General features: G+C 36.5%; 1 protein-coding gene across 1 annotated transcript in view; it reads right to left on the bottom strand.

Annotated features, from left to right (window-relative positions):
* Positions 1-1,004: 1,004 nt before the first annotated feature.
* The window catches only part of DTL (denticleless E3 ubiquitin protein ligase homolog), a 31,687-nt gene continuing 20,153 nt past the window's right edge, over positions 1,005-12,538 (bottom strand). Inside the window, exons 12-15 of the mRNA XM_058165343.1 lie at positions 7,848-7,937; positions 7,085-7,220; positions 3,810-4,630; positions 1,005-2,785 (exon numbers count right to left, since the gene is read on the bottom strand). Of these exons, the coding sequence (XP_058021326.1) occupies positions 2,720-2,785; positions 3,810-4,630; positions 7,085-7,220; positions 7,848-7,937 (1,113 nt within the window). The 3' untranslated portion in view covers positions 1,005-2,719. The remainder of the gene's footprint in view (positions 2,786-3,809; positions 4,631-7,084; positions 7,221-7,847; positions 7,938-12,538) is intronic.

The raw sequence follows: 12,538 nt of genomic DNA, 5'->3' as shown, positions 1-12,538 counted from the left end.
GAGATGAACACTGCCCCCAAGAGTCGGGAAAGACTAGCACAATGAGGGGAACCTTTACCTTTTACAATAGAGTACCAATGTCAATCAATGTTTAATCTAAAGTACTTAAAAAATTTAATTGAATAATACTCCTGGAGTAATACTAGAGGAGAAGTAGAAAACAAATATAACAAAACCTATGCAGAAATGCAATTAAAACAGGGATTGTATAGCCTAGTACACTCCTGTCAAGTGAGACATTCAGCAAAGATAGAGGAACTGCAGTCTCATTTTCTTAAATGTTTTTTATTTAGAAGTATGAGAAACTTTGTTTCATGTGCAAAGGAAAAATCAGCATTTGGGTCAGATTGTATATTCTTTCTATGTAGATAGTTACTGACCTAAACTTTTACAGAAATCAAACGATTCAGAGAATCAAATGAATAGAATGGCGTAGAATAGAATAACAGAGTTGAAAGGGACCTTGGAGGTCTTCTAGTCCAACCCCCTGCTCAGGCAAGAAACCCTATACCATGGGTGTCAAACTCAATCACGCCATGTGATATGAGTTTTTACTTTGCGGAGCTGGGGTGGGTGTGGCCTGTGTGTGACACATTTGGCCTGCGGGCCACCAGTTTGACCTATACCTGCCCTATACCATTTCAGACAATCTCTTCTTAAAAGCTTCCAGTGTTGGAGCATTTACAACTTCTGGAGACAAGCTCTCCCACTGATTATTTAACTGTCAGGAAATTTCTCCTTAGTTCTAAGTTGCTTCTCTCCTGGATTAGTTTCCATCCATTGCTTCTTGTCCTGCATTCAGGTGCTTTGGGGAATAGCTTGACTCCGTCTTCTTTGTAGCAACCCCTGAGATATTGGAACACTGCTATCATGTCTCCCCTAGTTCTTCTTTTCATTAAACTAGACATGCACAGTTCCTGCAACCATTCTTCATGTATTTTAGTCTCCAGGTCACTAATCATCTTTGTTGGTCTTGTCTGGACAATAGGAACAGCATGCAGAGCTCTAAGTTACAAAATGCATCTTGCAGCAACACAGAAATGAATTTCAGAGGGATGACTGGTGTTAAGACCACTTGTAACAAATACAAGGGTCCTCTGATATCTGCAAATCTAATAATCTGCGGCCCAAGTGAATCTAAACAAAACATATGTAATACATTCATTAGCTTAAATAGATAAATATACATACCAAATACTGATAAGGAAAAATAATTGAAAACATTAATCAGAAATAATTGTGGCAATTATGTAAGAGCAGAGCACGAGTGAATGCAAAATCCCAGCCCCTCCATGCAGACAGTTAATATGGATAAGTTCTGAATTAGCTGTCACTGGTCAATACACATAGGAAGATATTTAAAACAAATGTGTTAAAAGATAAAATTACCTTCTGTAGTGAGCCAATGACTTAGTGACCTTGGGAATTGCTGATTTGTTTATTTATTTGACTTGTTTGCCATCCATCTCATCTTTGTAAATGACTATAGGAGGCTTACCAAGAAGAAAAATAAAGATCCTCTTTTTTCACCAGGACTATACATTTATTTAGCTATAACATACCTGATTACTTCATATATCAAGAAAATACTGGAGAAATGCAACATAATCACTTGATATGAAATTACACATTTTTTTGTAGAATTTTAATAACCTATATATTCCTAATGTGACGAACATGGCAACATACCATATTTTTCAGAATATAAGACACACTTTTTCCCCCATAGAAGAGGGTGAAAATTTGGGTGCGTCTTATACACAGAATGTAGCCCCACCCACCCCCTAGCCCCCACAAAATATGGCATGCAAAGGTGGCAATAGGCTATGGCAATCCCTGCAGCCTGAAACAGCTGATCTTTGGGAGGCTGATCCAACCAACAATCAGCTGCTTGTGCTGATCAGTCTGTGCTGAACCTGAAATTGAAACAGGCTGTTTGCTTCAAGGAGGCAAATTGCTGGGAGGAGAGGCAGATTTTTTTTTCTTGTTTTCCTCCCCAAAAAAGGTAGGTGTGTCTTATAGTCCGGAGTGTCTTATACTCCAAAAAATATGGGTATGTCAATTTTAGGAATTTGAGTATGCTATGAAAAGCATACAAAACAATCATGGAGCCAAAAGTTTATCTTTCACCACTTCTTTGAATTGCCTTAGAATTCAAGTGTCAGATTTCCTCCAGGAGTGCGCAGTAGGCTTTGTGTCCCTCCTGCTTATTATCTGCTCCATTGCAAAAGATGAAAAAGAGCTGCAATGTTAAGAAAAGTGTACTTTATAAGAAAATATCTTTACACTAATACAACAATGGGAAACTGTGATGCATAAAATAAAGGCATTTCCTTTAGTACAAGGCAGATCAAGTAAAACATTCTTGAATGGATGATTCCTTTTTTGTTTTGCATTATGTGCTAATTTAGCAATTAAAAGTACATTCAAATAAGTATATTCAAAAAAGGGTTGAAATTTTTTTCCCTACAATTTACCATAAAAGAAATAAACGCAAATCTTACAATCAAAGGGATTGGCTGTTTCATTCATTGAGCCTATTTCTCAATTTAATTAGTGTCCTAACCAATTAAATGGAAGATGGTAAATAGAAAAAAAATAAAAACAGGAATTATTAGTTTTAATTAAAATGCATGGGTATCTTTTTTGTGGATAAAACTAAATCCATCTGGATTAATAAGCATGTTTCAGCATTAAGGTACACACAAAGCATAGTTCTTTAGTTTTTTTGTGACTTTCGCTCGAAGTATGTACAAATCTTCCTCATTGTTATTGTAGTTATAATCTGTAAGATTAAAAAAAAAAATCTAGTCAAATATAATTATCAACATAAAAGGTTTCAACTTTACCGTTTCGTCCTTTCCATAGTTATTCTAATCAATTTCTCTACATTAGCAGCTAATTATTATACATAAATTCTTATGTAGCCAGAAAGTTAATAAGCAGTTGTAGTCTAAATCAGTCTAAGAAGGCTTACACAATAGATTTCACTACTGAAGGCAACTTCCTACTTAGTGCAGGAATGAAAGCAACACACTGATCGCTGTTCGTTTGTACCCATCTAGTAGCAAGATGTGAAAGTGGTAAACAATATCATCATCTGATCTATCAGACCAACAAAAATCAATCCTCTTGGCCAAAAGAAATAATCACCTAGCAAAACATCAAATCGCACTAGCATATTTTTCTGCTTGGAGGTGGTGGGGAAGGATTTAAAAAACCAACAACAGTACATTTATTAAATCTTTACTAGCCTTACATCTTGAAAAAGAAAAACATTATCTCTATACAGCCTAGCCATTAGTTTTAGAACATAGAACAAAAGACAGCAAGTATAAAATTCATCCAAACTCTGTAGATAAAGATTACAAACTCCTTATTTCTACATGTACAAACATGTATTGTATAAAAAAACTGGCCTGCAAAGCAAATTGGGCTATATACTTTATATAAAAATATATAAGTATACTTTATATACTTTAAGTTTTCAGTTTTGGAAACTAAGAAAGTCAATTTCTGACAATTGAGTAGCCCTAGTTCATAAGTCAGTTTAGAGATTCTTCAAACTATTTGTGTGCTCCCAAGCATGGGCCACTTCCTTATCTTTGCCTGTTATGCACCAGGGTGATGCTCTTTGGCTATACAATACTGACTTAATTTGATATTGGTTTAGCTCTCTTTCCCTACTTTTTATAGCAAAGAGACTATTTTGCTACTTGTTAGCATTGATCTACTATAATATGTAATACTTATAAGAATTTTGACCAAATTAACAAAGCTGGTTTAGCAACCATGTGTAAGTTACTTACGGGCCCTGGTGATGTAGCTCCTGTCCTAGCTTCCATTCGTTTTATGTTTGGATTCCGTAATGATGAGGATGACCCACTAGAGTTATTCATCTTGTTAGTCCGTAGTTTATTTCCCAAATCAGACAGCCAGGTTCTTCTGTCAATAGAACTATTTTCCTTGTCAATCATCTTCTCACAAGATGTCTCAGTAAGATGTGGATAATTTAGACAAGTGGCAGAATAACAAGGACTACTAGGAGAAAAAGGCTCTTTCAAGCTTTGAATATTCTGTACTTCTCCATTAAGGGTAAGGTAGTCTCCTTTACAAGGCTTTGAACCTGCTGCCAAAGTGAACTGTTCTTGTCTGGATTTCTTAGACTCTGGGTGATGTTCAGTCATACAGTTACATCTTTTGAGACACATCATATTTTCTTCCCTACTGGATTCTAACCTTCTCTTGGCACGTGTTTCTGACCTCAGATGTGGTGAGGTAGAAGCAAAGGCAGTGTCAGGAATATCTGCTGCAGCTATTTGTGGAGGAACTATCTTTGTTTCCCTTATAGGTGGAGATGAATTTGGAGTCTTTGTAACCCAGTGTTGAATGGACGTAGTTGAAGGAAGCGCTAGTTTCGATAAGATGCTTGAAGTAATTTTCTGCTTTGCAGGAGTGAAGGTGCAAATTGAGATGGTTGGTGTTTTGACAGAAGATGATGTTGGTGTGTTGGTAGGAAGTGGAAGATCTCCCGTGTAAGTTGGAGCACAAGCAGCTGGCTGTGGTGAAGAAATAAGAGGGCTGCCTGTTGGAAGAACTTTAGGTGGAGTACCATGCTTGCTAAGAATTTCTAAAAGGAAAACAAAGCAGCTTTAGTGAAGATAGTAACATGAGGGGAAAATATAGCAATGTTGCACACTAAACATATTTAAATATTTAGAATCTGAATGACTCAGATTTGAAGGTTTTTTTCCCTGTGTTTTCTTAGTAGGCAATCTGAGAATTGCTAATTAGGAAAATGTGTATAAAGTCATTTGGAAATACTTTACTTCTAGGAAAATTCAATGCATCTTGGAGAGGGTTTTTGTGGTAAAAGACAAGATACAAAATGATAAAGTCTGAAGAGATCAGGCAGTTCCACAAAGAACAAAGGCCCTGCTCAAGTAATTCTTTCTGCTTATATAATTTGCCTCTACATTCTCAAACATAAAAATAAGTAGTAAACATCTCTGTATCCCTTTTCCAAAAATTAAAATCTTAGAAAGTCTGTGCATATATAATTCTTAGGTAGCCAGTACCACAGTACCACTGTGAACAGGAGGTGGGGGGGGGGTGGAAGTACAAACATCTTACATGCTTTTAACTAGACAGTCCTGAAACAGAACTGGGGTTAAGACAATATGAATCAGTGGAAATTAACTATTCTGTGTATTTAGCATTTGTTTTGTATTCAACAAATCAAGGTCTCAAAAGGAAGCCTCCTTATGTTTGCTGAGTTCATGGACTTTCTTTCCCATTTCTAAGCTGTTTCAGGAGAAAATGAAGGAGAATAAGGAGATGAGACGTTTTATATAATACTACTGGCAACTTTATAAAGATGCAGCATGCACATCACTTGCAGTTTTCAAACCAAAGGATTAAGCAGCACTCTTCTTTATTAATGGGAATAGGAAGTGATTCTTTTAAAGTTTCCTAAGAGAACAATGATGTATATGTGCACGTGAGATACTCGCAACATGAAAGAGAACTGGCACATACCCTCCTATTGTTCTGCAAGTTTCCTGCATAGGAATTTTATGTTTACAGAACAATTTACTGCCATTCCTACAGCTAGAAATATGCCATTTGCAAAGCTTACTCAAAGATACCACCATAATTCATTTTTGGAAACTTCCTTGTAAATGAGAGAGAAAAGAGATCTATCACATATGATTGTGCTGTGAGTTGCAGTCAATAGATAGAAGTGAAGCACTCTTGTAACAATAAATTTAAAGACTAATGTCTAACAATGCACTCTTTACCCTGCAAGTTTACTTCTCTTTTGCAAGTTAGAGTTAAGAATCAATTCTTATGCAATGCACGTAAGGTCAAAAGAAATATCCTTGCCACAACTGTTAAATACTATTCATGCACCAATGGCAATATATAAAATAATAAGAATATAATAACAGGAATTCAGCTTATCTATTTCTGTCCTTTATGGGACTGAGGGTGAAGGAAATGGTAAAGAAATCTAGTTTAAGACCATCAATGCAATGCCATATAAATATAATCCTACATTTGGACAAACTCCAAAGAATTAAATAAAAATAATTTTATTACTGGTATTATAGGAACGTAGTCTGAACCAGGAAACCATATTTGACAGTTACATTTTTAGATTGTCCTTGATATGCAATACATAAATAAATCTTTATGTATAAATAAATAAATAAATAAACCAAATATAACATGATTAATTAAGAATTCATTAACACTAACCATGTACAGAATACAGATTTTGCTATTATGACATCATAGGTATCTGGAGTTCTATGATATATGAAACTCTGGGAGTTCTTTCAAACACGTATGAATTCCACAAATTTTAACAGGGACTGAATTTTCTACAAGGCATCTTATTTTAATTTATCACTGTATTTCTCCCTTATCATTTAAATATAACAGAATACTTCATTCTTGGAGAAATAGTATCTTCCTTCAACATAGAGGGGTGTTAATATCCCCCAAATCTTTGGGGTGTTTGTGTGTGTGTGTGTGTGTTTTTAAAGCACGCTCTAAGTATGATTATTTAGTAAAAAAAAACAAGCCCTGGAGAAATATCATTCATTTGTTGCATGACAGATATTGTTAACAAGCTATAACATGTTCAGCACCAGATAGATTTAGAATTTGAAATATTGCATTGATAATTAAATTAACCTATTTCTAGCAAAACTAGTTCAGAAATCTTTTGATTGAAACATAGGTTTTATTTCCTGGAGTATTTTATTGTAAAACCCAATTTTGTATAATCTTTTGATTTCTACTGCCATCTTTTCGATTTTGTATATTTTTTAATTTTGGCAAAATGTATGCAACAAATTTGTTGTGTATGAGACAAATTTAGGGCCTATGGAGCTTTTAAGCTCTTCCCATTATTAGTATACACTGCACCATAAAAATGATGTTCTTTATGATTCATACAGGCTGAATTTAGAGAAAATTAGGAATAAATTATGTTTTGGAATTTATTTTGTAAATAAGTTTTCTAAGATCTAAATCCACATTAGAAAAAAGTGATAATTAATTCACAAGGTCTTACCTATTTTGTTTTGTTCTACTACTGTCTTTTGATCAGTCCAACCAACTAAGCTGGTTTTGTCTGTCCAAGTCTTTTCTGCAGTGCTTTGCCTGAAGCGCCAAATCTTTATAGTGTTGTCATCTGAACAAGTGGAAATCTGCAAAATAGCATGACAAATATTGCACTGTTTGAAATATGGAATATAAAAGATTAGAGTGGCAAATTACTTGCTGCATATGGCCCTTACTATCCAATTTACAGTACCCACACTGGATGAAACTGATATCTCTTTTAAGGAACCCACTCCCTAGAAGTCATCAGTATCACCCATTAATGGAATCAATATTTATAAATAGATTTTTTTCTTAGGCTTGTCCATATTTACAGTATGCCCCATATATCTTATATACAGAGGGAATGCAGGCCTCAGCCTACAAAAAAAGTAATCAGCATGCTGCAAACTCAGTGTTCTCACTTCTGATCAGACAACCATTTCATTACATTATACTTTACAATATAGCAAGAACTGATTTCTATATACATATTTAATCTGCATGATAAAATGGAGTAGGAGAAGCCATTTGAGGATCAAAGATTTCTAGGGAAAACATGAAGATATGTATAAGGAAATAGGAAGAAAAAATGTTTAGAATAAAGAACTTTTAAAAAGAGCCATCCATGTTTTAAAAACAAGAGAAAATATAGTCACGTTTACTTTTGCAAAAAGAGAAAATGGAATAAAAATTTAAAAAAAATAAAAAATGGCAAAACACCAGATAGAAACCTTCGTGAAATCAGATGGACACCAGGCAACAGAAGTGACCTCTTGCAGGTGGCCATGAAGTACCATTGGAGGAAGTTGTGGTTCAGATACCTATATAGACACAAGAATTTTTTTAAAAAGTATCAGGAAATATTATTGTTTATTTGAGTAGCACAAGGGACACAATTCAAAGGTAGGATACTTGAGTTTCTAGACATCTAGCCATCAATTTCACCCAATTTTACTCTGGCTTTTCACTATAGAAACCATCCCTAGAGGATACCCAAATTGGCTAGATCCCTCCAGTCAATCTTAGCTGTACTCTGTAGTGAACATTTTTTACCCAGTGTTAATAGCTTTTCCTATTCTTCATTGTAAGGTAAATCGATGAATTATGCAGCTGAACCTCTACTTCCAACACTAGTAATATGATTCAAGTATTCTGATTCTAGATTTTAATCTTGAATTTTAAAGCTACTTCCCTTGCTTTTTAACACGTATATCCTGACATGTAAGGCTGATGAACTTTAAGATTGTTGTATTATGTCTTCTCAATTTAAAATACATACACAGATCTCTCGTGATGTCTACTGATCAACATAAATTTGTGATTATCTTTTTGCAAATTCTCAGCATAAAGATATGATAGCACAAATGAATTCTATACCTGGCTCAACGGTAGTGCTTATGAGAGGAATCTGGGTGTCATACTGGACCACTGCTTCAGTAGTGGAGAAAACCAGTGGGAGGAGCTGCTGGCTGTGAGGGGGAGTGAGGGGGAGTAGAGAGAAAAAAGCTGCCCTTGTTGTTCCATTTTCACTTCAGAGAACCAGTGGGAGGAGCTGATGGCTGTGAGGGGGAGTAGAGAGAAAAAAGCTGCCCTTGTTCCATTTTCACTTCAGAGAACCAGTGGGAGGAGCTGCTGGCTGTGAGGGGGAGTGAGGGGGAGTAGAGAGAAAAAGTGGCCCACGCGCCTAATGGCGTGCGAATCATATAACTATAAACCAAAAAATAGCAATAATATATTCAGGGTTAGTCCACTTGAGATTGTGATTTTATTCTATTTCAAAATGACTGGCCTAGTTTAGTGTAATACTTGTTTTGCAGCTGTCTTTCGCAGTACTCTTTTCAAATTTGGATACTGTCCTCTTTGTAAACAAATTAGTAGACTACCTGGACAGATTACCTATCTAGAATCTCAAATCTGTACTCTCCAAGCAGAAATTAGATGCCCAATTCAGCCATTCCACTCTATTGAGCTGTCGTGCCATCAGTCCCCTCTACCAAAAAGATCCTGCAGGAGAAGGGCAGTATGGACAACCATGGGATCTGGCAGGGTAAGAGTTGTAAACCATAAACACAAAGCTTTTTGCAGTGTCCCAGTATAACAGATATAGTGCCCTTACTGACCTTAATAGGGACACTAAAGTGACAGGTCAAGGTAGTTGTGATACTGACAACTCAAACAAGCAGGGGATCATGGTCCGAGATGAAGAACTTACTTTGGAAAGAGGAAAATGTGAATCGGGTATTACACATTGGTCAGACAAGAAGAGCACGGTATCCAAAAAGAGAAGCCACTTTCTGATTGGCGATTCAATTGTAAGGGATGTAAATTTAGGAGAGGATATGGAGGTTTTGAAAGAGGTCAGGTGTCTGCCAGGTGCTACTGCCAGCAGAGATAAGAGGTGTATTCTTAAGATAGTCAAGAATGCCAGTAAGGATTGTGATGTTGATGCTATTATACATCTTGGCACAAATGATCTGTCCCAAAAGGATGTACTTTCTGTGCAGAATGATTTCCAGAGCTTAGGGTATGAACTTAGTAGTATAGGTTGTAGGCTTATCTTTTCAGAGGTTTTACCAGTATATAAGGAACAAAAAGGTAAAGGCCAGCATGCAGTTGAGTTTAATGTATGGCTAAAGGAGTGGTGTAAAAGGGAAGGCTTTGGCTTTATTAGTCATGATGTCTGCAACTGGTCCAATGAAAAACTGTACAAAAGAGATGGATTGCATCCATCAAAGAAAGGGACTGAGTTACTTAGCAATACATTCACAGATTTTCTGGATAAACATTTAAACTGAACAGTGGGGACAGAGCAGTGGTGGGATTCAAATAATTTAACAACCGGTTCTCTGCCCTATTGATTTCTTCCAACAAACAGTTCACCAAACTGCTGAGAAAGTTAACAACCGGTTCTCCCGAAGTGGTGCGAACTGGCTGAATCCCACCACTGGGACAGAGAATTAATTGATACAGAAAATTTCTGTCCCCAGCAATCCAAAATTAATAGGGTTATCAGTGCACATAACATAGATGTCTGTGTGGGTAAGATTATCAGCCCTGCTATCAAGCAAAACCAAGTATTTAATAGTGAGTGCCATACCAAGTGCACTAATCAAACAGGTGACAAGAAAGTAGGGGCAGTCAGGCACAACACAGGTTATGTAGACAGTAAACACAAGTCAATCAAAACGGACTCAAATGTCTATACGCCAATGCACAGAGTGTGAGGAATAAACAGGGTGAATTAGAAATTCAAGTAAATGAGGGCAGATATGATATTGTTGCCATTACGGAAACTTGGTGGGATGAAACCGACAAATGGAACATACATCTAGAGGGATATAAATTATTTAAAAGAAATAGACCAAATAAAAGAGGAGGTGGAGTTGCACTATATATAAGAAATAACTACATCTCTACAGAAATAGAGCACAACAATGATGAAAATTACCTTGAATGCATTTGGGTCAATATTAAAGAGGGGGGAGAAATGATATTGCCATAGGTCTATACTATAGGCCACCCAACCAAACAGAGGAAGTAGATGAACTTTTTGCTAGTCAGCTAACTAAGGTAAGTAGGAAGCACATCACAGTAGTAATGGGGGATTTTAACTACCCTGACATCAACTGGGAGACAAACTCTGCACCAAGTGGAAGATCCAACAGGTTTCTAACAAACCTAGCAGATAACTTCGTTTCCCAAAAAGTAGAAAAGGGAACAAGGGGATCAGCCATATTGGACTTAATTCTCACTAACAGAGATGATACAATAAAATGTGTTGAAGCTACAGGAACCTTGGGGGCAAGTGATCATGCAATACTGAATTCAACATTATGCAAACACAAGTAGTAGAACAAAGTCAAACTAGAGTCTTGGACTTTAAGAGAGCTAATTTCAATAAACTTAGAGAGAGCTTGAGAAGGATTCTATGGATGAGAATCCTCAAGGGGAAAACAACTCAAGAAGCTTGGGAAATTTTGAAAAGTGAGATTATAAAAGCCCAGTCTAGCACAATACCAATAAAGAAGAAAAATAATAAATCTTAAAAGAAACCAGTATGGATGCATAAAGAACTATCTGACAAATTGAAAGACAAAAAGGACAAGTATAAAAGTGAAAAGAGGGGCAAATAACTAAGGCAGAATATCAGCAAATAGCCCGAGCCTGTAAAGATGAAGTGAGGAAAGCTAAGGCTCACAACGAACAAAGGCTAGCAACAAAAGTAAAAAATAACAAAAAAAGCTTCTTCCAACATGTTAAAAACAAGAAAAAAGTCAAGGAAACAATTGACCCATTGCTGGGAGAAAGTGGCAAGAAGATGACAAGCAACAGGAGAAAGCAGATCTACTTAACTCATTTTTTGCATCTGACTTTACACAAAAGGAAAAAACAACCCAACCTATCAGAAACAGCACCACAAAAAACAGATTAGGAACACAAGTTAAAATAGGGAAGAAAATGGTAAGTGAACACCTGTCTACCCTAGACGAGTTCAAATCACCAGGACCGGATGGATTACACCCCAAGGTTCTGAAGGAACTGGCAGAAAGATCTCAGAACCACTGAACTATATCTTTCAAAGATCCTGGAGCACAGGGGAGCTGCCAGAGGACTGGAAAAGAGCTGATGTAGTTCCCATTTTCAAAAAAGGAAAAAAAAAACAGATCCAGGAAATTACAGACCTATCAGCCTGACCTCAATACCAGAGAAGATTCTGGAAAAGATAATCAAGCAACGAATCATTGAACACCTAGAAGCAAACAAAGTAATAACCAAAAGCCAACATGGGTTTGTCAAAAACAGATCATGCCATACTAATCTCATTGCATTCTTTGACAAAGTGACAAAATTAGTGGACCAGAAGAATGCTGTCGATATAATTTACTTGGACTTCAGTAAAGCATTTGATAAAGTAGACCATAACCTACTACTAGATAAAATAGAAAAATGTGGGTTAGACAGCACCACCACCAGATGGATTTGTAACTGGCTGACCAACCGCACTCAACGTGTAGTCCTCAATGGAACTACATCCACATGGAGGGAAGTATGCAGTGGAGTACCCCAAGGCTCTCTTTTAGGCCCAGTACTCTTCAACATCTTCATCAATGACTTGGACGAGGGGATAGATGGGGAACTCATCAAATTTGCAGATGACACCAAGCTGGCAGGAATAGCCAACACTCCAGAAGATAGGCTCAAGATTCAGAAGGATCTTGACAGATTTGAACATTGGGCGCTATCTAACAAAATGAAATTCAACAGTGAAAAAAGTAAGGTTCTACATTTAGGCAAAAAACAAAACAAAAACCAAAATGCACAGGTACCGTATATGTGGTACCTTGCTCAATTGTAGTAACTGTGAGAGGGATCTTGGAGTCCTAGTGGACAACCATTTAGATATGAGTTGTCAACACAGCCA

The sequence above is a fragment of the Ahaetulla prasina genome, chromosome 1 (genome assembly GCF_028640845.1).
Source record: "Ahaetulla prasina isolate Xishuangbanna chromosome 1, ASM2864084v1, whole genome shotgun sequence".
Lineage (NCBI taxonomy): Eukaryota > Metazoa > Chordata > Lepidosauria > Squamata > Colubridae > Ahaetulla > Ahaetulla prasina.
The sequence above is the reverse complement of the archived record's forward strand: the minus strand, read 5'-3'. Positions and strand labels throughout refer to the sequence as shown.